Source organism: Pagrus pagrus, assembly GCF_965226575.1.
Source record: "Pagrus pagrus genome assembly, chromosome: 9".
NCBI lineage: Eukaryota > Metazoa > Chordata > Actinopteri > Spariformes > Sparidae > Pagrus > Pagrus pagrus.
The window spans coordinates 7919028-7944412 of record NC_140193.1 but is presented as its reverse complement, the minus strand read 5'-3'; the positions used below and the strand labels follow the sequence as shown (position 1 = coordinate 7944412).

General features: G+C 41.7%; 2 protein-coding genes across 3 annotated transcripts in view; one reads left to right on the top strand and one right to left on the bottom strand.

The window, feature by feature from the left end:
* The window catches only part of ramp1 (receptor activity modifying protein 1), a 62674-nt gene extending 57807 nt beyond the window's left edge, over positions 1 to 4867 (top strand). Inside the window, exon 3 of the mRNA XM_084361210.1 lies at positions 2313 to 4867. Within this exon, the coding sequence (XP_084217336.1) occupies positions 2313 to 2568 (256 nt within the window). The 3' untranslated portion in view covers positions 2569 to 4867. The remainder of the gene's footprint in view (positions 1 to 2312) is intronic.
* A 16081-nt stretch (positions 4868 to 20948) lies between these two features.
* The window catches only part of ube2f (ubiquitin-conjugating enzyme E2F (putative)), a 43277-nt gene continuing 38840 nt past the window's right edge, over positions 20949 to 25385 (bottom strand). For both annotated transcript variants that reach the window (XM_084361779.1, XM_084361780.1), the window contains one exon: positions 20949 to 21528. In XM_084361779.1, the coding sequence (XP_084217905.1) occupies positions 21478 to 21528 (51 nt within the window). In that variant the 3' untranslated portion in view covers positions 20949 to 21477. The remainder of the gene's footprint in view (positions 21529 to 25385) is intronic.

The following is a 25385-nucleotide window of genomic DNA, read 5'->3' as shown; positions in this document are numbered from 1 at the left end:
TTGTGCTCATGAATACATGTACACACTTGCCCTGTGGCCTGTGATGTGGCAGAGGTTAAAGACATAAAAATAGTACTGAATGTTTCAGTCATGCAGTCAGTGGCCAAGGTAAGATGGAGCTGAAACTGCTGACATTTCTTCAAAAATTAACAGAAGTTTAATTCTGTACACAGGGTTGGATGATCAAAAGGAAATTACAAAAATAAATGAAATACTTGATCACATCCAGCAGCACACACAAACCCACACTCTCTCATAGAAAATGCATGCTGTCAGGTTTAATTTGACGCTGACCGTAACTTCATGTGGTGAGCTTGTAACCGACTGCATCTCTTTGTGTAAACCACCTCGGCCTTGACTCTGCTGGTGACTTCTCTCAGTCGGTGACTCATAAACATCCTCCGAAAACCTCAATGCTCATTAGACCAGCAGCGTGACCAGAATTCTCTTTTTCTCTTTCCACAACTGATTTGTCAAACTTCAAGGATAAAGCAGAGGAAGGAAGTTCACAAGTAAACAGAGTGAACCTGCCACCTGAAGCAGCCACAGTGCTCTGCAGCGCTGGTCCCATGCCAAGCTGCCCTGAGCTGTTTACATCAACAAAACTTCACCAAAGAAACACCTTGTGTCGGGGTGCATCATCAAAAGATGTTAGAATATTAGAATTATGATATCAGTATCCAGAAGCAGCAAAAAAAAAGCTCTGATAAATCAATTGCCCAACACCAAATGGCAAGTAATCAACGTTAGCGACTACTTGGTGAAGATGGTGGAGCATTTAGCCCCTAAAGATGTTTCCCTCTTGGAAATGGTGGAGACCAAAACAGAGCTAAAAGAACTTGAATTAGTGAGGTGGCCAGAAACACGACTGTTTTCATGCTACATTAGTCAAAACAGCTTTAAAGAGCCCCTAGTTGCTAAATATACACCAATCAGCCACAACATTTAAACCACTGACCTGGCCTCCAAACTTCCCAGATCCCAATCCGATCTAGCAACTGTAGGACCTCCAACATCCCAATCCAATGGAGCATCCGTAGGACTTCCCAGATCCCAATCCGATCTGACATCCGCTGGACTTCCCAGATCCCAATCTGATCTGACATCCACTGGACTTCCCAGATCCCAATCCGATCGACCAACCATAGGACTTCCCAGATCCGAATCCAATTGGACATCCGTGGGATTTCCCAGATCCCAATCTGATCGAGCATCTGTAGGACTTCCCAGATCCCAATCTGATCGAGCATCAATAGGACATGCTGGAACAGCTCCGATCCATTAAGGCCCCGCCAGAGATTTGACTTGGCTCTGACCCATTGAGGCATGAACACGTGACCTTTATGGGTATTCAGGGCACTGGTATCAGATCCCTTGAGTCCTGTGGGTTGCGAGTATGGACATCCATGGATCGGACTTGTTCCGGCATGTCCAACAGATGCTTGATCGGATTGGGAGCTGGGAAAATTAGAGACCAGGTTGACACCTTTGTCACATCCCTTGGGCCATTCTGAGCATCAAGGAGTGCTGTTGCCATGAGGGGGTATACTTGGTCAGTGGTGCATGTGAGGAGGTATCCATGTGAACATCTGCAGCACAAATCTGCAGTTTAACCATTTATAGTTTTGGTTCCTTATAGGTGCCTTACATAAAAGAAGCAGCTAGTTTGAATTTTCTACCTAATTTTTAAACACAAAACAACCTCCTCCACCGCCTCGCCGTGCCACTGATGAACCTCAGTCAATCAACTGTTACTGTGTAAGTGTGTGTATGTGGTCTCTGTAATAAGGATATGCCTGCTTGGACCTAAGTGTTATGATGCATCTGACCTTAATTTGTGCAGTCGCAGTGTCCTCTGTGTGCTCAGTCATAGTCATGGGTCATTAACTCAATTATGGCCTGGTGAACTCCTACGATCAACTCACCATGGAGGAGCAACACACTCACACATTCATAGGTGTGATTGGCAAAGGATTTCTTAGAACTCATCAGATAACCTTCCGCAACGATTGCGGGCTCTTTGGTGGAGCTCTGCTTTGAATGAATTTCCATCGTGACAAATGAATGGACTACTTGCAGAGTGACATGAAGACATGAATCACACCCCTGCACATTGTAGGTCTAAACAATACACTGAACGCACATGACTGCTGCTCTCGCTCCTTTTTTCTTTTTTAGGGTTAGCTGTCTCTGTCTGAAATCAAGGTTTCAAGAATGACTAATAATTTGCAATGTAAGAAAAAAGACTAGTATAATTCCTCTTTGATTCTGTCGTTCACTTAATCCTTTTCTTTTGTCTCACCAACATGCAGACTCTACGGCGAGCTGACAAACTGCACCTATCTGGTGGCGCACAAGATGGACTGCTTCTGGCCCAACAGGCTGGTGGACGAGTTCTTCATCCGAGTCCACAAGTACTACTTCCACGACTGCTCGCTGTCGGGGCGGCTTCTCAGGGACCCACCCAACCGCATCCTGGGTCCCTTCATCATAGTTCCCATCCTTGTCACTCTCCTCATGACTGCCCTGGTGGTGTGGAGGAGCAAACGCAGCGAGGGGATTGTGTAGTGAAGGGACAGAGAGGGGCAGGGTCACAAGACTCAAGACAAGAGGTACTTTTTGGCCCTAAGGTTCACCCTCAGTGACCAAAGGATCTCTTCTCATGAGTGGTTGGGCTTTCAATCGGACCATAAACACGTTTTCATTGGAGAGGAGCTGAAAGAGAAACTTTAAAACTACTTCAGTGACGCTTGAGTGTACATCAATGTGGAACATTTGCAGCGACAGTCTAACATGGACTGAAATCATTTGTTTGGTTTACAGAGCAAAGAGGAACGGAACTGCTCACCTGAATCTGACGTGGACACGGATAGTGACTGGTGGACAGATACTGTAAATACAACAAAAAACGCTTTATTGAGAGAAACTGCTTCAAAGAATTTCGGATGTGGTGATATCGCTACTATACATACAACAACTATTTTTGGAGACCATGAAAATATTGCTCACTGCAACTGCAAGAAATGAACTGCAGTGCTGAACGTTTTACACAATGGCAAGGGTACAACAGGACAGTCCGCCCAACCTCTGTTAGGGAACCCAGGTATATCAGATTATATGTGTATATAAATATACTGTATTTATTTACAGTGTGTCAATGGATTGAGAGACAGAAAGTCTTTGTAACACAATCAAGACAACAAAACACTAAATTAATTTCTCTCAGATGCCTGATTTTAACAGATGTGTATTATATTTGAAATGTATACCCTGAATCAAGCAGCTGGCTCAACCCAATCACCAGCATAAATGTTTGCTAAGTATGTTTCTGCAAAGCCACAGATCAGTAATGTTTCTTTATGTTGCTACTTATAGTAGCATTTAACGTAAGTTCAATTTTCCATTTATCTCTCATCACAACGCTCCGCTTGTGCTCTGGTTAGGTTTAAGCACAAAAACTACTTAGGAATAATCATGGTTTGGCTTCAAATAGCCTACCCCTTTTGGTCACTGCAAAATAGCTGGAGATGGTCTGCCATCCAATGAAAAATAGTTGGCTTTGATCACAACAAAAACAGCTGGAAATCTCCCCACAAAGTCAAACTGCGGTCGCCGGTTGGCAGCCTTGTGGCGTGTGATAACGCCGCCACTGTCCCCTCTACCTTCCGATAATAGGCTTATAACGTGGAACATGATATGCCACGTTTGGTACAAATGTCAGCCTTGGATGTATCTGTGGTTTGTATTAACGTTGACTACTTACATTATATCCTGGCGACTGGGCTGGGCTGGCTTTCTATGTTCACACTGTCGAGCTATATTGGGAGTTGAATGTGTCTGTTTTTAGTTTTCATTTCCTTTTTCCTCTGCTCACATCAGAGACCCCGGCCTCAGGTCCTCAACGTCTTGGCATAACTAGGATTCCATCTCTCCTCCGAATGGGAGACGAAGGCATGTTTTTTAATAGCATAATGCACACTGAACCAGCTGGAGGAATCCAGGTGGTAACGATGTCACAGAGTAAAGACTGGCTGATGTGCAGTGCAAAGGACTGAAAGACAGCACAGCATGGAAAGGGCAGTCACTGCACAGGGGTCTGTATACCCCAGTTCGGACGGGCTCAGTGGTGGTAGGTTCTGTAGCTTCCATCGTCCGTCACCAGGGGAACTAAAATGAAGAAATGCCAGCAGACACACAGGTAGAAATAGTTGAGAGTGAGGACTTTGAAGGCCAACACACAGAGGCAGAAGTCAGACACACAAAACAGTTTATTAACCAAAAATTCTTACATTTTCATTTATTTTCATCCCTCAAACACGTCTTTAATCCATCCTGTTCATCATACAGAAAAACACCATACCAACAATTACCATATTTATTTCAGCCAATTGAAGCATCGATGTGAAGATGTGAAAAGACTGAGAACAAAGAGTAGCAAATTCATAGCGGAAAGATCACATTGTAACTACAAAGAGAACATGAAGCAGTGGATTAGCCAACGCACATCTCTGCTGAACATTGCCATAGCCTAAAGCACAGTGTGTGGATCACAGACCTAAGGTTTCTATTGATTCGTGATCTCCCGGTGTGGTACGATGTGCGGCGTGAACTGTTTTCCTCATTGATATTTTTGAATGCTCTCCTTCCTTTATAGATTCATTGACCTGTAACCTGCCTGTCAGCAAAACACACTTTAAAAACACACCCACACTTCCCTTACACGATCTTACTTTGTACTTTGTGCCAAAAGCAAGAGGGAGACGTTTGTTCTGAAATGTATAATTCTTTTTGTTGGAGTGACTTCTGATGATTGAATTTTTGACCATGAAGAAAAGTTAAATAAAATGTCTGATTAATGTGTCTGATACATTGAGGATTGGCAGTTATTATCTAAGAGCTTTTTGTACCATCTCTCTAACTCTTGAGAAAAATATGTGTTGAATTTGAATGATGAATCCTGCATTAATGCACGCATGGCTTAGTGCACCAACACTGAGTCATAATGGATGCACTAGGTCTAAGCCCCAGTGTCATCTGCTGAAATGTGAAAAACATGAAAGAAAAAAAACAATATTTAGTCATGTGTAAACAAAACGAAGGCCTCATGTTTTATGTCCTGAGGAATTATCAGTATATTTAAATTAAGTCTTATCACCTCCTCCTTTTCACATACTGTAGCAACACTGCGTGGGCATTGAAAGAGGAACTGAATATATCTAATGCCTCTGTAATGGAGCTCTCTCTCTGCTTGAATCAAAGATCATACGAAAGGTAAAGCTCAGAAGTAAATTAGAGTACGCAGCTTGTTCTGAATTACGTATTATCTTAATTAAGTGCAAGTAAAGTCTCCAGTCATTAAAGACAAGTGTGTCATGTCTCAAGTCATTAGAGTAAAGTGTCGAGTCTTTTACTGACCAGTCTGAGTCAAGATTTAGGTAGTTCAAGTTGAGAATCAAGTAATTTGGCACTTGTCTTGAATCCGTCTCAAATTACTTGAAATCTCTTGGTGAAGTCATTCAAGACAAGTCTAATTCAAGTTTCAAGTCACGCAAGACAAGTATGATTCAAGTAGTCCTTCAAGAAAAGTCCAAGTCATTTGAGACCAGCCGGGTTTCAATTAATTTGAGACGTTTTCAAGACAAAAGTCAGGTCATTTGAAGTAAGTGCTGAGTCAATCGAGACAAGATCAACTCAGGTGTCAAGTTACCACATCTGAATTGAAGTGACGTGTGATCATCTCCCTTTTTTGTATTTCACTTTTTCTCAATTGTCCTTTTTTTCATTGCTGGCAGCGAGTCATTTCCATGCACAGGCCTAATAATGAAATTTTCAAGGTGTTTGGTTATGCCAGGCTTGCCGTATGCTGTCCTACTCTTTTTTTTTTACAGTGTTATTAATTAATTGTTCTGGGATTTCTCCAGAAAAGACGTGAATATTTTTGCTTTCTTATCTTAAGACAGGTTTCTATCTCCCAGCAGTCAAGTCACTCACGTCTGTTTTGAGTCTCGACTGTGCAGCGTTGTCTTACGATTGATCTGACCCAGGTACCTGGACGTGCACAGAATCAGGCTTGATTGATTGACATCTCCGGTTGGCTTCATCTGTTCATGCAGGAAACATTCATCATATTAGCCCACCTTCAACATGAGCAGAAATGAGCCTGAATGACTGAAAACATCTGTGAGAGTTTAAAACATTAGGAGAGTACAGAAAAATCAACTGATAATTAATTTGTCACCTCTTCTAATTTGGCACTTCCGATGCTTTTTATTCATTCATTCAATAGCCCCTTTATTCATTGTTGTCAAGAAAAAAGAATAAAAGCCCTTCTTATTATACAAATTGCCATCTGCAGCATCATTTCTCACTAAGTGCTGTGAAACCCATTGTTCAGCCAAATTCTGCTCCATGTAGCAGCGTCCTTCCACTTGTGTAACACTGAATAAGAGGTGAGAGTGTGGGCTTGTACATACGACTGATTAATGTTAATTGGTTAGCTTAATCCCACCAGTGCTTTCCATGTAAAGGGTGTACACAGCATGACACATTCTGAGATCAATAGGAGTCAATAGGTCACCACTGCTGGCTACCTCTTTCAACCACAAATGTTAATATAAATGGACATTAGGTTGACTTAGGCTACCAACGTAAAAAGTTTCTGTTAACGTGATGTTTGCTAAGCATGTGGCATAGTGTGGATGTCATTTAATGGAGGCTATGGCTAATGTTAGCTAACCTATTGTGTTGACGCTGTTCGTAGGCAACTTTCTTAAAGCTAGGCTACCTGGGCAGCCAGCAGTTTTGAGTTGCAATGGGAGAATCTTTCTTTATAACGCTTACAAACCGTGCCTGCTAACCATTGCTGCTAACTAGCTATACATAACATTGGTGTTGTGGCACAAGCTAGCTGCTAACCTGCTACTTACTAGGTAGTCGAGCTGCAATGGCAAGGCAAGGCAGCTTCATTTATGTTTCTATGCGTGGGTCTTAACGTCCACAGTCTGTGGCAGGCAACATTGAAGGAAGTCAGATTTCACTCAGCCAGCGTCTTCTATTGACATTTGAGGCTGAGCCCTCGGTGTGCTTTGGGGCAGCAGGCATCAAAGATTGAAAAACCTAACACATTCACACTGCGCATATGAATCCTGTCCTTCACCCTAGACGGATGAACCTACCTGTGACATTATCAGCAAGTTAACATACAGTAAACATTGACACAGGTGATCAAATTTAAAGAACAAATTACAATCGCGTTGGACTGTGTGTGCCTATATGTCACTTCACAGCTTGGCGGTCACATCTTTTCATCAGCACAATGTCAAACATGACAAAAAATACGATGAATACTGTACATCGCTCTCAGCCATAACCTTTCCCACCCACGCTAACTCGTCTTATTAAAGATTTGAGTCTCCCTGGCGAGTTATTGATGAAGGAGAAAAGCAACCTGAGGAGATTTAGATGCTGAAGCCACACGTGTGTGCGAGGGCAGCAGATAGTGTGACGGGAGCAATGATGCACCAGACTGTTGATTTTTATATAATAACCAAGGACAGTGAGTGGGTTGAGGTCAGAGATCAGGCTCAGAGACGCAAGTCCAAAATATTATTTGCCCCAAACTGTGTTGCTTGTTTTGCTGCTCAGAGGAATTAAATCTTGTTTCAACAGTTGAAACTAAAATTGAGTCTTTATGATTTTGTGAATAAGGAATAAAGAAATCACTAAAACCAACAGTACAGGTTAAAAAGGGGAACTTGCAAATCATTTCAATACATGAATGAAAAATGTAAATTTCATCAGAGAAAATGTGAGAAAGTTTAACTGAGGATGATGGTTACGAGCTGTAATTTACTTTTTTTAGGGCTACTGCATCGCCCCATTCATATTCCTAAGCTCCTCTTAAAAAGGTGAATTAATAAGTGGTGCTGCATGGTAATCCTTCTCAGGAAAAAGGCTTTTAATACTGTCACACTGTTAGCTGCCTTTTCAAAGTTTCTTTCCATTAAAATTTTTACCAGTAATGGGTGCTGCAGACGGACAAGAGGGTGTAAAAATGTCTCTTTTCCAGCTGAGAGCAGTTCTCTACTGACATTGGAAGATTAGATCTCCAGGGTGGACCTGCTTTACCACACAAAGGCAAGCATCTCATCTACCCTCTCTATCTAGGTCAGTCATGCCGATCCTTTATTTCTACCTCTCAGTATTGTCTCAGCGCTCCCTGTATTTTTTTATTGTTTTTTTATCGCTCAGCTAATTGTCAGCTTTCTAAACTAAAAGCTTAAATCAACAACTATCTCTTAATGATCCGGTTTACCCTCCAGTGTACGTGAAACAGTTTTCAAACGGAGAATTTTAATATTTACAATATTAATGAGGTTATTTTTTCCAAAACTGAATAAACAAGCTGTTCTCAGAGGAAAATAAGGTCCCCTGCAACCTTTTAAGCTTCAAACAAAGTAAAACAGTATGAAATTTCATCCCCAGAACTACATAATGCACCTTTAAAGAGGGAATGCTAAGCTGCCACCAGGCTTCAGTCATCCAACCAGCACAAATACACAGACAAAATCTTAAAACCTTTTTGCCACAGACTGCACAATTTAAAATAGACAGTTATCATATGATCCCTGCTGCCAGGTGGTGCATGTAAGATGAAGCAGGTCAAGGACAGAAATCATAATATTATTGTAATTTCAATATGGGATGTATTTAAACTTAACTGTAACATTAAATGTTAAAAAGTAATAATTTTGTTTTAGTCCCAAACCCTCAATATTTCACACATCAGGGCCATTTTCACGCCTGTGTAGAATAAGAGAAGATATAACATTATTTTTATTATACTATATTATACAATAATATGTATATTATAGGATTATATTATTTATAATACAAAGATAATATATGTTTAAGCGATTCAGAGGACATGAATGGCTCTAGGTGTATCACCTGTGCAGCCTGGGGGATCTGTGTCCCTGTGGAGGGAACTGCCTCAGAGCGTGAGACCGACCTGCTGGAAGTGTTTATCGTGGTTTTTGAAGATTAGATTGCACTACCTGCTGCACATACACACACACACGCACACACGCACACACACACACACACACACACACACACACACACACACACACACACACCTCTTTCACTGCTCTGTTCTTTTAAAAGCTTCAGACAGATGCTCTAGCTCCAGATATCTCACTGAAAACACACGCTGAGAGCTTTATTCGTCTTTATTAATCTGGTTTAGCTGTGCCTCCACAGATCTCTAGTCTTAGTTCTTCCTCTCACAGCACCCTGTTGCTCCTGTGCAGTAAATCTCCAGCTGCAAATCATAACAACAGGTTTGTTTATCAGGATAAAGAAAGTAAACGGAAGCTCCTGTTCGGAGAAGTAAACAACCAACCGCTGCATGGAAGTGACTCGACAGAACAAAAGAGGGGCGAGGAAGCTGTTCTGAACCTTCTTCTCTTCTTTTATGGTTCAGATGTTGCTGCTGTAAATAGAAAAGAAGAGGTAAGTCATCAGCTTGCGTCATACTGTGTCACTTTTTAATGTTTTGTGCACATTTTTTCTCTATTTTCACTCCATTTCATGTCTGAGCGTTGCAGCCGTCACTTTTTTAGAATCTGTTCCTTAATTTCTGACACCGACATTAATTTTGCAGCAGGACGTCTTCGTTCACACCAGCTCCACCTCAACCGTCGGTGGGCGTGTCCCTCAGTGCGATAGAGAGCCGAAGCCACGCCTCCGTCCGGTTTACCACATGGGACTTTATTCGGGAAAAACTTTGTATACTGAATGGAGAGAGGGAATTAATTTTGTGATCCCGTTTGAATTGTGTCACTAACTACACCTATGTTTATCAATTTCAAAGATCATTTTCCAACACAAGAAAGTCGCAGTTCGTCACAAAACTAGTGACGAACTAGAGTATGAAAATCTGTAACTATAAAGACGACGCAGCCCACGGTCGCGTTAGTGACGTCATCTCGTGAACGGTCACCGAAACCTGTAACTTCAACATTACAGAGCTGCTCCAAAACTGACAAACTTTCCTTTCACATGACTGCAGTTGTCAATATGACAAGATTTATTGCGATTGTCTCCTTTTTTAGTGCGTTTTCTGTGCCGAGGCAGCGGCCATGTTGGTGTTAGTGAACTACATCGTCTCAATCAACATACGACACTGACTTCGGCTCTCTATGTAGGAGAGAATAACACCTGTTCAGTTTTAACACATTTCTCAGCTTCTATCCAGACAGCATACATCTAGCACTTCTCTGTGATGCCACTAAAATATAATCACAACAAAACTTCCTGGAAGAAAAAAAGTTGATTGTTGAGTCTCATCTCCAGGATGCATTGGGGACACTTTGGTCCAGCCCGAGCTGCCTTTAATGGTAAAACCATGTATCTGAAAGTTTCCTGCTGCTGCGATTCATCCTGCCACCGGCTGAAAGGTTGGAAATGAAGAGAATACTGCAGATATCTGTCTGATGGTGGAGGAATAAGGGCACATCTGAGCGACGGATGTCAGAAAGTGCTCCCAGTCGCCTCCTCCGAATGTCCCCCACATGTTAATAACAGATGCCTTAATGTCATTCGCAGATGTCTGCTGTTCATGTTAATATATGTTATTTTCAGCGCTCTGTATGTGTGTGTCAGAATTCAATTCCCTCTGCTCCCAAGCGGCTCTGGTGTATTTCTGTCTCGTTCGCAATTTCCCAGCGGAACCTGGAGCAACGTTTCAATCTGCCCACAGACAGCCGAGGAGATGAGACTCTAACGAGAAGTGCCCAAAAAAGTAGATTTACAGGACTGACTTCTCCGGTAGATCGATGAAATGCTTGTGTTTGTTGGACTTTGTTTTGAAATGTGTTAATTGAGTTTCTCCGTACTTGTCTTTTCCATCTCAACATGGTGTATGTTCCGTTAAAAAAAGGAAATTACCAAGCTCATATTCTCCGGTTCATGGGTGGTGTTTGCGTCTGTGAGTCACGCAATGTCCATTTATCTTTTCAGTCACATTAAGCAGCTCCATCAGACAAGTCTCACGCTCTGAGGCCTTACAGTGGCCAGTCTCCAGAGAGGCAGGCAGAGGGAGAGAGAGGGTGATGAGGAGGAACACAGGAAGGAGGTATTACAAGACACAAAATCAGGAGAAAGTAGCTGAAAGAAGGCTTAAGAGTATTGACATGTAATTGATTTCAGCTTTGTGTGCACAAGGAGGAAAACTGAGGAGATTTGTGAACAAGAACAACTCCGATTTATAGATTTAAAATTTAACAGCAAGAAAACGATTGGCTTAGAGAGGTCATGGTCTGAAAGGTCAAAATCTGATTGGTCGAATTTCTGATTGGACTTATGTAACCAGCGGTGACTGGCGTTGTGTGCGTTGTGTTTTGATGAAGAGGCCCACACCAGGATATCTGGAGGCGATCTCTGTTTGCTCTGACAAAACAGGTGAATAACAAAATCCTGAGCTCCTACACCAATTAAATGGCAGAGACATATTTTAAGCATACGGTACAAAAAAAGTTTAAGCTAATAAACAAACTTATAAATGTAATTTAAACACGGGAATGTCTGACAACGATGTCCCTTACCACTCACTCGAAGTACAAAGTACAATGGCAAAAGGGAAGAGGTAAACACAGGAGACATCACATATGATGTTCATCAATTTAAAAGATGATTTTTCAACTGGAGATAGTCACTGTTTGTCATAAAACGAATGAACAATAAGAGCTTGAAAATACGTAATTAGAAGGCGTGCACACCCAACACTCGCGGAAGTGACATCATCTTGTTTAAATCTCACCAATACCTGTAACCGAATCCTTGTAGACTTGGTCCTGAAGTATGTTAACTAGCCCACAAAACTGACCAAGTGACGGCCAGGTCATGCCAAACTGTGACTGTCTTGACTCGCAAAATGATGTTGTAAATTGGCAAACATCATCAAATTCATGGCACAATTCAAACTGATTCAAAAACTTGTGAAAAAGAAGTGGTGTTGTGCTCAAGGACTGTCTTTATATTATCAAACTCAAGAAAAATGCAGCTGCACTTAAAGAAAAGGGTCAGCACATGAAGAAGAAGGTTTATTTTTTCTTCTCAGGATCAAAAAAATCTTTGTTTCTCGCCGAGACTATTTGCAGTACAATTTTTGTTTTTCAAAATCAGGTGCCATGGAGCAGCCCACAAAGGGCAGGACTGCTGCTGGTTTCACACTATTGCACTGATGGAAAATCAGTCAGTCAATGAACAGTGCAAAGAAATGTAACCATGCACCAGTAAGGCCTGCATTATCTGTCAACATTGCCATCACAGGTAAACTGCTCATGTAGTTAACAGAAATTAACAGTCTCCTCTCCAGAGGCTTTGATTTGACTGACTGTAATATCCTCAGCAAGGTTCATTAGTGCAGCAGGAGACTGTTGGAAAGGGCCAGTTGAGATTACTTTGCCTTTGGAAACTAATTAGCCAGTAAACTCTGTTTGAATGCTCACAAACAGCTCGTGAGGTCGCTGGTGTAGGACGCAGCTGACAGCTAAATATGAGCAGGTGTCACAGAACAGTGCAGAGCAGGAAACATTTTTCATTCTTGGAAAAAAATTCTGTTCATCCTAGAATTTAGGATGATGCAAAAACTAGTGAAACTAGTCTAGATGAAGTGCACATTTCAGACCTGACTGTAGTAACAGTTCACTGAGCCACTGAATCAGTGAGTGCTGCACTGTATGTGTTATCTGTCATAATCTGACATAATATGTAAGATTTCTGCATTAAAATGTCTAAAAATGACAACCCTTGTTATATATTTATGTTAGCGGTGCGTTTCATTCATTTTCTTGTCGCTATAACTTCTGGGAGAGAGTCGGAGTGAGGAAGAGTGTCGATGAATGAGACTTTCACCACCAATAAAGTGAGTTTGGATCATTTGTGGTCATTTGCGTCACTCGCACGACTGTTTATTTGTCCCAAACAGCCAGATTACTTGACTGTGCATTAGCTGTGAGCTAGCGAGCCATGGTACACATCGAGGTTGTGTTTGTCTGCCTGTTTGAATTCAGCACTAACCAGAGACATCGATTCTCTCTCTTCTTAACGTCTCTCCTCTGTAATGTCATTCGTGCAGTAAAGTACATTTAATTTCCCTTCGAGCAGTCATCGTTACAGTACATAAACACCCTTCAATGGATCGCTGCTAGAGTCGGGTTGATAAACAGGAGTGAAAATAAATCCACTTTTCAATATCAAAATCTCTGAGCTCTCCTCGCATCAGTGCTTTCTGGATCAAAGCAGATCTTCGGGTGTTAAATCCTCCAGAAGGTCTCTTTCTTGTATTCTGCACGCATTCAGAATCTTAACAAACAGTATTGGTGGGCGTTAACCTAAGGATTGTGGCATCTACTGAGCAAAACGTTATTATTATCCCCAACCCTAACCCTTGTCCTTCTTTACACAAGAAATGCATTCAAGCTAACGAGGAAAGTGACTTTTCATTCACCACTGATGAGCTAAGCCGAAGTACATCATTCTGCTGGATGTGTGCGGTGCTGACTTATAACGCTCTTTCATGAATGCATCGTGCCGTAACGTGCTTACACCGAACATGTTTGAATGCTGAAAAGGAAATTCAGCTGTGCAGCTTGTTGTTGCCGTCCACTTGTTGAAATGTATTTAACATTTAATCTTCCACCGCCATGTGAAGCACTTTGTGTGAACATGTGCCATAAAATTCAACTTGAACTAAACCGGTTTTAGGACTTAGTGTGACTCACACTTGGCCTCACATCCTCACATCCACCACCACTTCGACTCTGAACCCACAATTAAGCAATAACGTCAAAAATGCATGTTCATCTGACGTTAACTTTTGTTCCAGTTGAACACAGCAATACGAGCATAGCTGGAGCTTTATTTAATTACGGCGATGGAGTCATTGTTTCTGCTTCTGTAGAAGAAGTTGGCATGACTAAATGTATTAGTGCTGTTTGCAGCCTGCCAAGCTAATCTCACAGCACAATGAAGAGCCTCCCACGGCTGGAACGAGCATGTGGGCAGCTTTTAAAGCCGAACAAAGGAGGTAGAGAGGCACATACTGGTAAACATGTGCTGTCGAACATAGGTGGACATGTGTGAGCATGTATACATGTGTCCATTCACTGCACACACACACACACACACACACACACACACACACACACACACACACACACACACACACACACCTGGAGAAAAAGTCTCTATGGCTTTATGAAGGAGAAGCCAGTCAATAATGAAAAGCATGAAGAACTCACCCTCGATCTTTCCATCCCACACCTTTACTTATTGTAAAGGGTGCATACTGTATCTATATGTGTCCATCTGTTTAATGCAGCCACTGAGTCACACAGGAAAACTAATGCTGTGTATATGCACAAATGACAAAGGGGAGAGGCGTTTAAGGACAATAATTTAACATAAACAAACGCCTGATAAGATCGGAAAATGACAGCTTGAAAATAAAATGCCCAGACAAAATGAAACCACTGAATGTAACATCACAGCCAGTGAAAAGTGCAAAACATTAGGTAATAAAAAAACAAACAACAAAGGAGTAACATCATTGAAATATGCAATGAATATCAACACTTACATACCAAAGTTTCAAGGAAATTAAAATAATCCTTGATTCTTTCACATTTGCACGTGTCATAGGCTTAAGTAAAAAAACAAAAGCTTTTAAAAATGACTTATATCATCATCATCTAGTGAGCAAAACATTTAAAAATTCAAACTCGGAAGAGTTCAGACATCCAGACTCGTTTCTCTACGGTCACTATAAATGTTGCATCCAATCTGGTGAGGGAAGTGACTCTTGTGTGACTCATCCCAATGATGAGCTAAGTCAATGCACATATTGCCCTTTTATGTGTGCACAAGTTGTTGTGGGTGTGCATAATGTATCAGACATGCAGAATGCTCTACAGGGTTCACATCATATCCACCTCACCACTTTTATCAGCGTCGCTGCCACTCTCTCCCTAAAGATCCTGTCAGGTCTGAATGAAGCCTGAAAGAACATTTACTTAATGGTCTTCTTTGTCTGAATGACAAAAAGCTGCCATTTAACAGACGGATGAAGCCAGCGATGTACAGACACAGAATAATAAGCCTAATTGTCTGACGCCAGAAAAAGTGGACATAGTCTGATTGGTTCATTGGTATCAATATCAGGAGTCCTTCCAGCATTTAACCTACAGGACCTCAATCCTGCTGCTGCTGTCGGCCTCTTCAACATATCAATCCAGTGAGGGGAAGGGAGGAATGACCCCGACAATTTCTGGATCCATTTCTTCCTCCTTTTGGATTCAGCTCCTCAGTGGTATTTTAGTCAAAACCAAAAAGGTTTGTGAAAAGCTGCAAAAGTGAGAAGCAGCTTGGAAACAGCTGGGGGATGAGATGAAGTGTGCGCACAGCTGAGCGATGGGAGAGGAAAGTCAGAGAAGGAGGAGAGGAGTAAAGCAGCTGGCACCAAAACACCCACCAGGTCAGCACAACAAGCAAACACACATACGATCTGTATGCACACAAAGTGAATTAAGATACAAAGATGAACCTTTGACCATCTCTCTGTGTCTGGCTCCAGGGCTACATAACATTAATAATCTGATTTCCCTCCCATATGCATACATACAATCAATCTCTTTACAAAACACCTGCCATCCATTTGTATATTGAGCCTATATTGAGCTATATTGAGTATACTGATGCCTCTAACTAATGTCCGTGCTGAACTAAGCTTTAATCTTAACGTCACCTGAGAAACACTCCCCGGGGGCAGCCAAACGTCGCTCTTAAATCAAGTTGTTTTATTATGTCTTAAATATTACTGAAATCCCAATTCTGAACATGAAGCTGGAAACTTCTCGTGAAACTGTTACGGTTTTGAGGTAAGTTCGGCTAATTTGTATTTCTAAAGGAAATACCCAATGTCAGTAGACCACCTACAACCTGCTGGTTCCTTCGGCAGCTCTGGGCTAGGCAGAGCGGACAGGCCGGGCGCCATCAGGCTGCTCGTGGAGAAGCGATACTACAATAGCCAAAAAAAGTCAGCGTGTTTACGGGTAAACTACAGATCACAATCCCTGTATTAGTACTGCTGCTGCTGGCTGTTTGTTACACAAATAAGTTGCAAACAAAGCTACACATAAGCATTTTTACGTTTGACTCAAACCGTCAACTCATAAGCTTACACAATAACCTCACCCCCTTAAGCCCCCTCGTGGCGCCGAGTGCACATCTTACAGGGTTGTTCCTTTGACAAATGACCCATCATTTAAACCCATTTAAAGCCGTTAATCTCCTCCTTAATGTGGCGGGCAGGTGTGCCGTCAACGAGAAGTCTGCAGGGAAACAATTTCTGCTGCTACTCATTATTTTCTCACCTCCTCCCCAAGGCTGTTAATGGAAGAGGAAATATGCACTTAAAATTAATTGAGGCCTGTTTAAAGAGGACCTGATACAGAACCTATTTTAGCTCAGCTGGTAGTGTGTTGTGACGAAGAAATATGTTTTATAGCATTCAAACATCTCATTACCGCGCAATGGCTGCCAGCTCTCATACACAGGACATTCAAGAGTTAGTATAGCCAGAGGTCGAGTGCACAGTACGGTGTGTTTCCTCCAATCTGCGTATAATGACGGGCTGTGTGGGTGACTGGCAGATGGGTGTGCGAGTGTCTTCCTGAGCCAAGTTAAATGTGTGAATGGTTGACACTTCAAGATGGAGTGAAAAACTGCGTCCAAGTGTGTGAGCGTTCACATGTACCCACCTCACTTCTCACTCAATAGACTGTCACCATAAAGCTGCAAACAGGGAGTAAATGTCAGAACTGTAAATCTGACCAAAAGTTTAATTTTCAAGTTAATGATGCAGGAGAACAATTCTCAACTCACTTACATGGTTTACTCTGCAGCTTTCAGTCACATCTCATGGCCTTCATGTGTCGAGTGAGCCGCTCAGGTGTCAAGGAGATGGTTCAGTTTCCACAAGATGCAGCTGAAAGCTACGATTTCAGATGAACGATTCTTCAAATCTCCATAAATGTACAATTTAAAACTAAATCTACTGTATGTTTTGATTTAATTCAAACTTTCAGTCTTAGTTTTGAAGAAGTCCAGTCACCAGGATAAAATGATGGCAGTTAACATTTGTGAAAACTGCAGATACGTTCACATTAGTATGTGTCGAGTACTGTTTCAACATTTGTAAGAGTGAAACCACTAATTAATGCCAGGAGAAAACTCATCTCTGTTCCTCACAATTTAAAAACTGTATTGCACCAGAACATCTGCTTAACAAAAGCCAATCAAATAATAACATTGACAACTGGAATTCAATTTAGCGTTTACATCCTCCTTAAAGATTTTATTGTCATGTCCCTTCAGAGATAAAAGACTCAGAATGCAGATGAGTGAGGGTCCCAGGTGATCTGCTGCTGCTGCTGCATTCATTGACTCAATCCATACCGTCCACGTGCACCGGATGACCTTCAGCCTCCGGAAACCTTCAGGAGGTCTTTAGGGCTTGTTGATCAGACAGACAAGCTAACTAAAGATGCTAATTTGGCCTTTATAGAACAAATTATTCACGTAGAAAGTCACTGAAAGCTTGAAGTCAGTGAAAGACGCACATGATGAAACCAACGAGACACACTTGTTTTTATTTATATTCTCTTTAATATATCTTAAAAAATGGATATACAATCTGAGAAAGAAAAAGATTGAGGATTTGAAGAAGAACAGGCTGTTTATCTTCCTCCCCTGGCCCAAACACGGAGTCAGCCCAATGACATCCTGGGATAAAAGCACTGCCAACTGCCAAATTAAAGGACGTATGACAAGGTTGACCAGGAAGCTAAAGTCAGAGTATTATAAGGCTAAGATTAAGTATTGGGCCACACTGGGTGATTACACAGAATGGCTGTATGTTAACAGGCAGTTACATTAGCCTTCGAGGTTAGCCTTCACCCACATTCACATTTGCTTTCTACGAACCTGCTCATTGTCATATTCTCAGGTCCTTTATTTTGGCAGAAACAGTGTCGTCTGTCACTCTGTTTGCTTTCAGTGGGGAAAAACAATAATCACTGAGCTGTTGAACCCTGGGCCAGAATAACATAAAGAAAAGAGGGAACCAGAGCATGCTAACAGGTCACATCATTTTCAACATACTGTAACTGCCCACGCACACATGCGCTCACACACGCACGCACGCGCGCTCAACAAACACAAAATTTCAACCTTTACACACATGTACACACACATCCCCAACGTAAAATTGCAATCTTTGACGTTTCTGACATCCTTGGTAAAATGCACCACCGGCGGATCACGCGGACTTTGCCTCATGCAGACGTGTGAACACAAAGCTGAATGGAGTGAGAACAGTCTCAATGCTCAGAGATACGACTCAAACTGGAGGCACAACGCCAGCCGGGGTTGAGTGAAACACACACACACACACACACAGACATGTGCACGCCACACCACTGAGTGACAGTCTCTCTTTCTCTTACACACACACACATAAAATGATGATGCATCAACAGCAGAGGTTCATAAAGACAGTTTGAGGTTATCTGGTTAGCTCTTACAGTACAGTGCATCTCCTCATCTATTCTCAACCCAGCAGGGCCTACACAAGTTCACTAGCAGGTTATCTACTTAGCAAGTGAGCTAACAAGCATTGAAGTGAGCATGCTAATCCGCTAGCAAGCAACAGAATCATCCAATCACTGCAATATGTTAGAATCTCAGTTTAAAACATTCAAAAACTGACTAAAAACAGAATGATGTTATATCAAAGACATCTATGTACTGTGTTGCAGAGATGCTCAAGTTAGAATGCTAACCAGCTAGCCCTGGCCTGTCCTTTATTATAATACCACTTTGAGCTAAGTGAGCTAACTAACTAAGGGCAGCTACAGTTAGCAGCAGTTAGTCTGGTGATATACCGTCCCCCTATTTGTGGGGGAGTATGACCTTGACAGGTGGCCAGTTCTTACACATTGCACATTTGCAACCTTGTTGGGTTTGATGTCATGACTGTTTGTTTGCAATGGCTGGATAAAAAATATGACTTTCTGGTGCCATCCTAGGCGAAAAGCATGCATCATCATCTTGTTCATCATCAGTTTTTCAAAGCCTGCATCAAGGGCAGCACCCTCTGTGTCGTGAGAAGTAGCTTTTTGACTGTAACCTAGCCTAGATTAGCCTACTGTAGGTTAGCCTGCTACACTGAAAGGATGTCAAGAAGCATGTATGCTTAATGAAAAGAAAAAGGGCCTGGAACTGAGTATCTAAACACGTGTTAGCTAGCTAGCTAGCTAGGTAGTAAGCTCACTTATTAGCATGTAGCCTGTACCTCACTAGCTAATTAGCTTTTTAAGCTCACTTGTTATATGTGTTACCTGTTTCTCACAAGCTAATTAGCTTTTTAAGCTCACTTGTTAGTGTGTTACCTGTATCTGACAAGCTAGTTAGCTTTTTAAGCTCACTTGTTAGTGTGTTACCTGTATCTGACAAGCTAGTTAGGTTTTTAAGCTCACTTGTTATATGTGTTACCTGTATCTCACAAGCTTGTTAGCTTTTTAAGCTCACTTGTTATATGTGTTACCTGTATCTCACAAGCTTGTAAGCTTTTTAAGCTCACTTGTTAGCTTTTTCTGAGTGCATTTATGAACCTCTGCTGTTGATTTACCCAAACACATCCCGACTGAAAACATACGGTCCACACACACAAAGAGAGAAAGAGAGAACTAAAGTACTGCAGCAGTGATTATAAAATGAAACAATGACTGTGAAGTTAAAGTGCTGACTTCCATCTTTGAGGGTTTCTAAAGGTGTTCACTTCCAAGTTGGGTTAACAGTGTAGGACTCGTAAATAATCCCATATTTCGGATAATGACCCCGAACGAGGAATTTTTAACTCTCCCTTTTAGCTCTGTTTTTGGTCTCCACCAACTCGGAAATGGCCGCTTATCTGGCGCTCGAGCTGCTGAACTATCCGCTATGTTTACCAGCTAATCACTAACTGTGCCTGTCAGCTGTTTGGTGCTGAGCGGGCATTTTACAGCAGGTGTTTTGCAGCTTCTTCACTGAAAATGACCCTATGAGAGCGTTGACGGTTGACTCACTCGCTTTGTAAAAGCTGAAGGAAGCTGCAGATTAAAGTGATTATTCTCTTCAAGTTCAACATTACAAACAACCCCTTTTACCCACTTTTTCACATTGTCACTTTGTTTTTCACAGTCATTTGATACTTTGTTTTACAATAAAGATATCAACTATAGCCTCTTTAAGTTCAATCACTTTGCAGCTCTTTTACAAAAGGAACAAAAATTCCTTCGCTCTTTCTACCGGATGTAAAATTAAATAGAAATCAGTCCTTAAAACTTGTCGTCACTGCTTCATTTTAAACCAATTGTGCTGAACAGAGCGAACGCAGCACTTTCTGATTGCACTGTCAGTATGAATGAACCTCTCCATCCTCAATGGGAAAAGGTGCATGTGTTTGTGTGTGTGTGAAACGGAGAGACAGATGGCAGGAGGACAAAGATGGACAGTGAGAGGAGGAAGAGCAGGGCCACAGAGATGAGAACAGTACAATACATTTGGCTGTGGTTTTTTTTTAAGTTGTCCTACTTTATCCCACTGGAGCTGAAAACACACACCATGTCTGTATGTGAGTTTTGTGTATGTTTGTGTACATGCAAGGAGAATGACAACAGAACGGGACAATGTGGTCATTCACATGCTGTCTAGTGGGGCTGCGTGTGTTTGTGTTCACCTTTTACTACAGTGTGTGTGTGTGTGTGTGTGTGTGTGTGTGTGTGTATGTTTATGAACTCACATGCATTTTCTCTTTAGCGACGTGAACATGGCAGGCACTGGAACAGAGAACTGATAGTAACATTTATTCTTTCTCTAGATTCGTCATATTTCCAAACAGCTGAATGTGGCTTCATTGATTTATTTTTCTTTTGTTTTTTCGCGCCGGTGAGTCATCTTATTATCCCCTCGCCGCGTCGTTGCCATGGCTCGTCTCCGACAGGCTCAGCGAGGCAGCGTCATTCAGTGATCTCGCCACAATGAACAGACATCGTGGTCGTTGCAACACTCAATCGATTAGGATGATTAAAGCATATTTTTCTTTTGTATGCAAAGCCCTTCCTCAAACGCATTGGATTTTTTCTCCTTTTTTTTTTTTATTTTGTTCCTGCAACATGGAGTTTATTGCAACCCGGTGAACAGCAGGTCGTGAGCGGGCGGCGTCGTCGTCAGGAGGAGGGGAGTGGTAAGAGTCATAGAGTCAGCTGTTGATTCACACACGTAGGGAGGGGTGGAGTTGGCCAAGATAAGCAGAGGCAAGGTAGAGCAGTTTGGTTGGTTGGTGCAGGCTGACGTAGGTAGCCGATGCTTCTATCATCTGGCGTAGTGCTTGATGTAATCTTGAACCTTATTCCGAAAATCCTCCTGGATTAGAGACAGGGAAGAGTAAAGAGAGAGCATGAGATGGAAATAAAACACTTACAGAGAGAGAGAAGTTAAGAGAAACTTTTATCATCCACCGTGTGAGCAAGACAATAAATATAGACAACATTAACACACATTTAATGAGAATGAGACTCAAAATCCACCTTCTTAGAAAGTTTTACAACTTTTACAGAGGAGCGTCATTCTGACCGGAAACATCACAAACTGACACTGACTTCATAAAAAAAATTGTTCGGGCCAAGACAGGAAGGCTATACAGTAGCAGCATCAGCAGACGCAGCATAGAAGTAGTTAAACGCTTTATTAAATTCAACAGGTGAAACGTCTTCTAGAAACTGAAACAAGTCCAGTTGCCTACGATACAGCACCTAGATCTACCATGACCTGGATGACTGGGAACCTTTATCAAGACGCTTTATTATATTTTTGTTATAATCATTATGTTACTAAATATTATGTTCTGAAAGACTGAACATTTGATTAAAACTAACAGGGGTGGAAGTATTTGAGCACAACTACTAAAATGAAATTACATTTTTTCCGGGTTCTTGTACTCAACACTCAGCATTTTTAAAGTCTGTATCATCATACTTAAGTCTGCTGATTATTGGAATTAGTGTTTGTGTCTGATTGACAATAAAATAAATTAAATTAAAAACTTTAAATAATACTTTTCTTAGTCTCTGATGCAGCACTCAATCTGCAAAGTATCTAGCAGCTAAAGTTACTAAAACACAGTAACCAAAAAAGTCCAATATTTGCCTCCAAACCAGGGAGGAAGTAACTAATAACAGCTACTCAAATTACTGTAACCAGTAATCATTTTCTGAGAGAGTGGAAGAGTGGATCCACATCACTTCTTATCATGAGGTCTGTTATTCGAGTTGACTTTTCTTGCTCAAATCCCTTCTGGTCATGTGTGCCCTCTCCCTCCCTTTCCATCTTCTACTCTCCTCTTCATCATACCCCTCCTGGTTGTGCTCGTCTTCCTCCCACCCCCACCCGCCATCCACAATCCATCATCCATCATCCACCATCCATCCCTCCATCCTGTAACCTCCCCTCTGTCGCTCTCTTGACCCATCCCTCCTGGTGATATCGAGCTCTGCGCGACCTCTACTCTCCTTCCTCGTTGTTCCTGTCCATCATTGTGTATTTCCTCTTGGAGGCACTCTGTTGATTTAACTTGGTTTGCTTGTTTCCTCTCCGTATTTCAGTCTAACTATTGTTAAATACATCAGGCAGAATGTATTACAGCACACAGACAATATAGAATTTGATCAATCGCTGTAGACTGCTATTAATCTAAGCTGCAGCAGCTTTCCTCTCTGTAAAGATTTTCTTCATTCTGTCTTTACCAGAAAAATGCACGGCTTAGCAAAAACGCACTGCAGCCGGACACATTGTAAATCATAGAAACTGTTGTAATTGGTCGCACAAGTGGACATTCTTCACTGGGATTATCGATGATGCAGTTGACATAGTGACTGATAAATTACTTCAGAAGTAGCAATAGTCAAGTCAAGAATTGTATTAGCTATAACTTCCATGCAAAGATTGCTAAGTAATTCATACAGCTTACGAGTCTGAGGGGGAACTTTGGCTCTCAACAGCATATTTCAAACAATTGTTCAAAAAGATACGAGAAAAAAGAAAGTTTTAAATGTTGAAGACGTCACTTTGCTCTCTAAGAAATAGCAACCAAGATTAACTGACAACGAAAATAATAGTTAGTTGCAACCCTAGTCCAGGTGAGGCTTGGGCAGATATTAGATATTATCGAATATTGTGATATTTGCCATCACATGTGATATTTTTCACCGTATCGAATATCAAACAGCTGTTATGGCATCTTTGGGCTTTTATTTTGAAAAGGAAATACACGTGGAGCTGATGTGGCAGTAGAGGCAACGCGTGACGATACCTGGTCGGTTACTACAAGTTAATTGGCATAATACAGCGTACAAGCTGCATGCATGCTTTAACAGACAGACATGGAGGACTTGGTCACACCAGCTTGCCAATTCGGCAGCATTTCACCCATGCATGCATATAACCAGTTTATTTGTGTGGATACTCAAGAGGGATATCATTATTCTGCTTCCTCAGCCCACCAACCCTCACCCGCTCCTCTCTCTTGTCCTGCTCCTTACTCGTTACCCCTGTCACCAATCCATCAGCCATGGGTCAGAGCCATTAAATGCAGTCATGCTCCCTGAGTCCTGCTTTCTAACAGGAAGTCTCACATACACATGTCCCACATGGACATCAGCGCACTTGATTTGCGCCACAGCTCCAGCAGTCAGTTACTCACGCATCGCCGGTGCTTCTGTGTATGAGCAGCAGACAGAGAACGTGAGAGAAAACATGGTGTGTGTGGAAACAGATGACAGACAGGAATGCTGAAAAGCTGCCAGCAACAAAAACTTCAGCAGTGATGACAGCAGTTTGAGTATCTGTCCCCTGGGGGAGGATGGATCGGTCCTGTTACCGCTGAGGGATCTTTCTCTCCCTCTCAGTCCTGTTTTAATGGCTCGAGTGCAGTGGCCGGCTCAACATGGTGGGTTTTGGGTGCATGGACTGCGTGGGTAGTATATTTAGGTGCCTTGGCAGTATGTGCAAAAAGCCAGGCTGAAAATAAAGAGACAACTTATTCCAAAAATGGCTATGTGCTGCTTAGACTCAGACTTATATCCTCCCACTGGAAGCTCAGAGACGCTCCTTCATGTTTAAGCTTCTGTAATCTGATTTGATGCAGTTTGAAAGGTCACTGGTTCAAATAATTCAATAATCTTTTTACACTTCGAGCTCAGAAGTGAGGCGTGTAATCCAAGCTGTAAGCAATGTGCAAGGTAGAGAGGTCAAATTCAAATACTCCCCAAGAACCCCCCCGAGCAACGAGGGCCGAAGTTAAAATGGATTACACTATAATAACACATTAGTATTTTCTATTTCTGTTGAACCAGGAATAAAAAAACCCATGAGCCTGTCAGAGTCGCCCTGAGGGAGAACGTCTTTACAGCTCTATCTAAAAACAAGACTAAGAGCCTAAAGCCATGCTAGTGGCAACATGCTAACATAGAGAGTCGAAGTCACGCCTCTTCCAGTTTGCTCCATGGGACTTTATTTCAGAAAAACTTTGTATGACAATGAATGGAGAGAGATGAATCATTTTTTGATCCAGTCTGAATTGTGACATGAATTACACGTATGATGTTTGTTGATTTAAAAAGGTCAAGAAAGTCGCAGTTTGTCATAAAACTAATGAAATATCAGACTGTGAAAATACATAATTATTTACGTATAATGATGTCGTCCTATTGAACGGTCACAAAACCCGTAACTTTCTAGAGTCGGTCCTGGATATTAGTTTGCTCGCAGAACTGACAAACTCTCCTTTCACATAACTTCAGTTGTCAATATGACCATTATTTATTTATTGTTTTTCACATATTTTAAAATACTTAAAATGTATAGGATTCTTAATCATTTCATAATCTCAGCGTTGCGTGCAGAGTGACTCAGGAAGTCATTTAACGGAGCTTGGGATCTCGGTGCCATTTTGTAACAACACAACAAAACAGGTGTTTGATTTTGGTCCACCATTAAAAGCTTCCGAGGGAAAACATTTGGGCAGCTCTGCGCTACAGCAAAGGTCAGACGATCCCCAAAGTCACTAAGAATAATCTTCCGTGCCCAATAGTTGTTGAGATATTTCTGTCTGGACCAAAGTGGTGGACAAACAGACAAACCAACATAACTAACATTGCTGTCCCTTGAACCGCACAGCTAAAATATCTAAAATTACACACACAAACACAAAAAACCATGACACA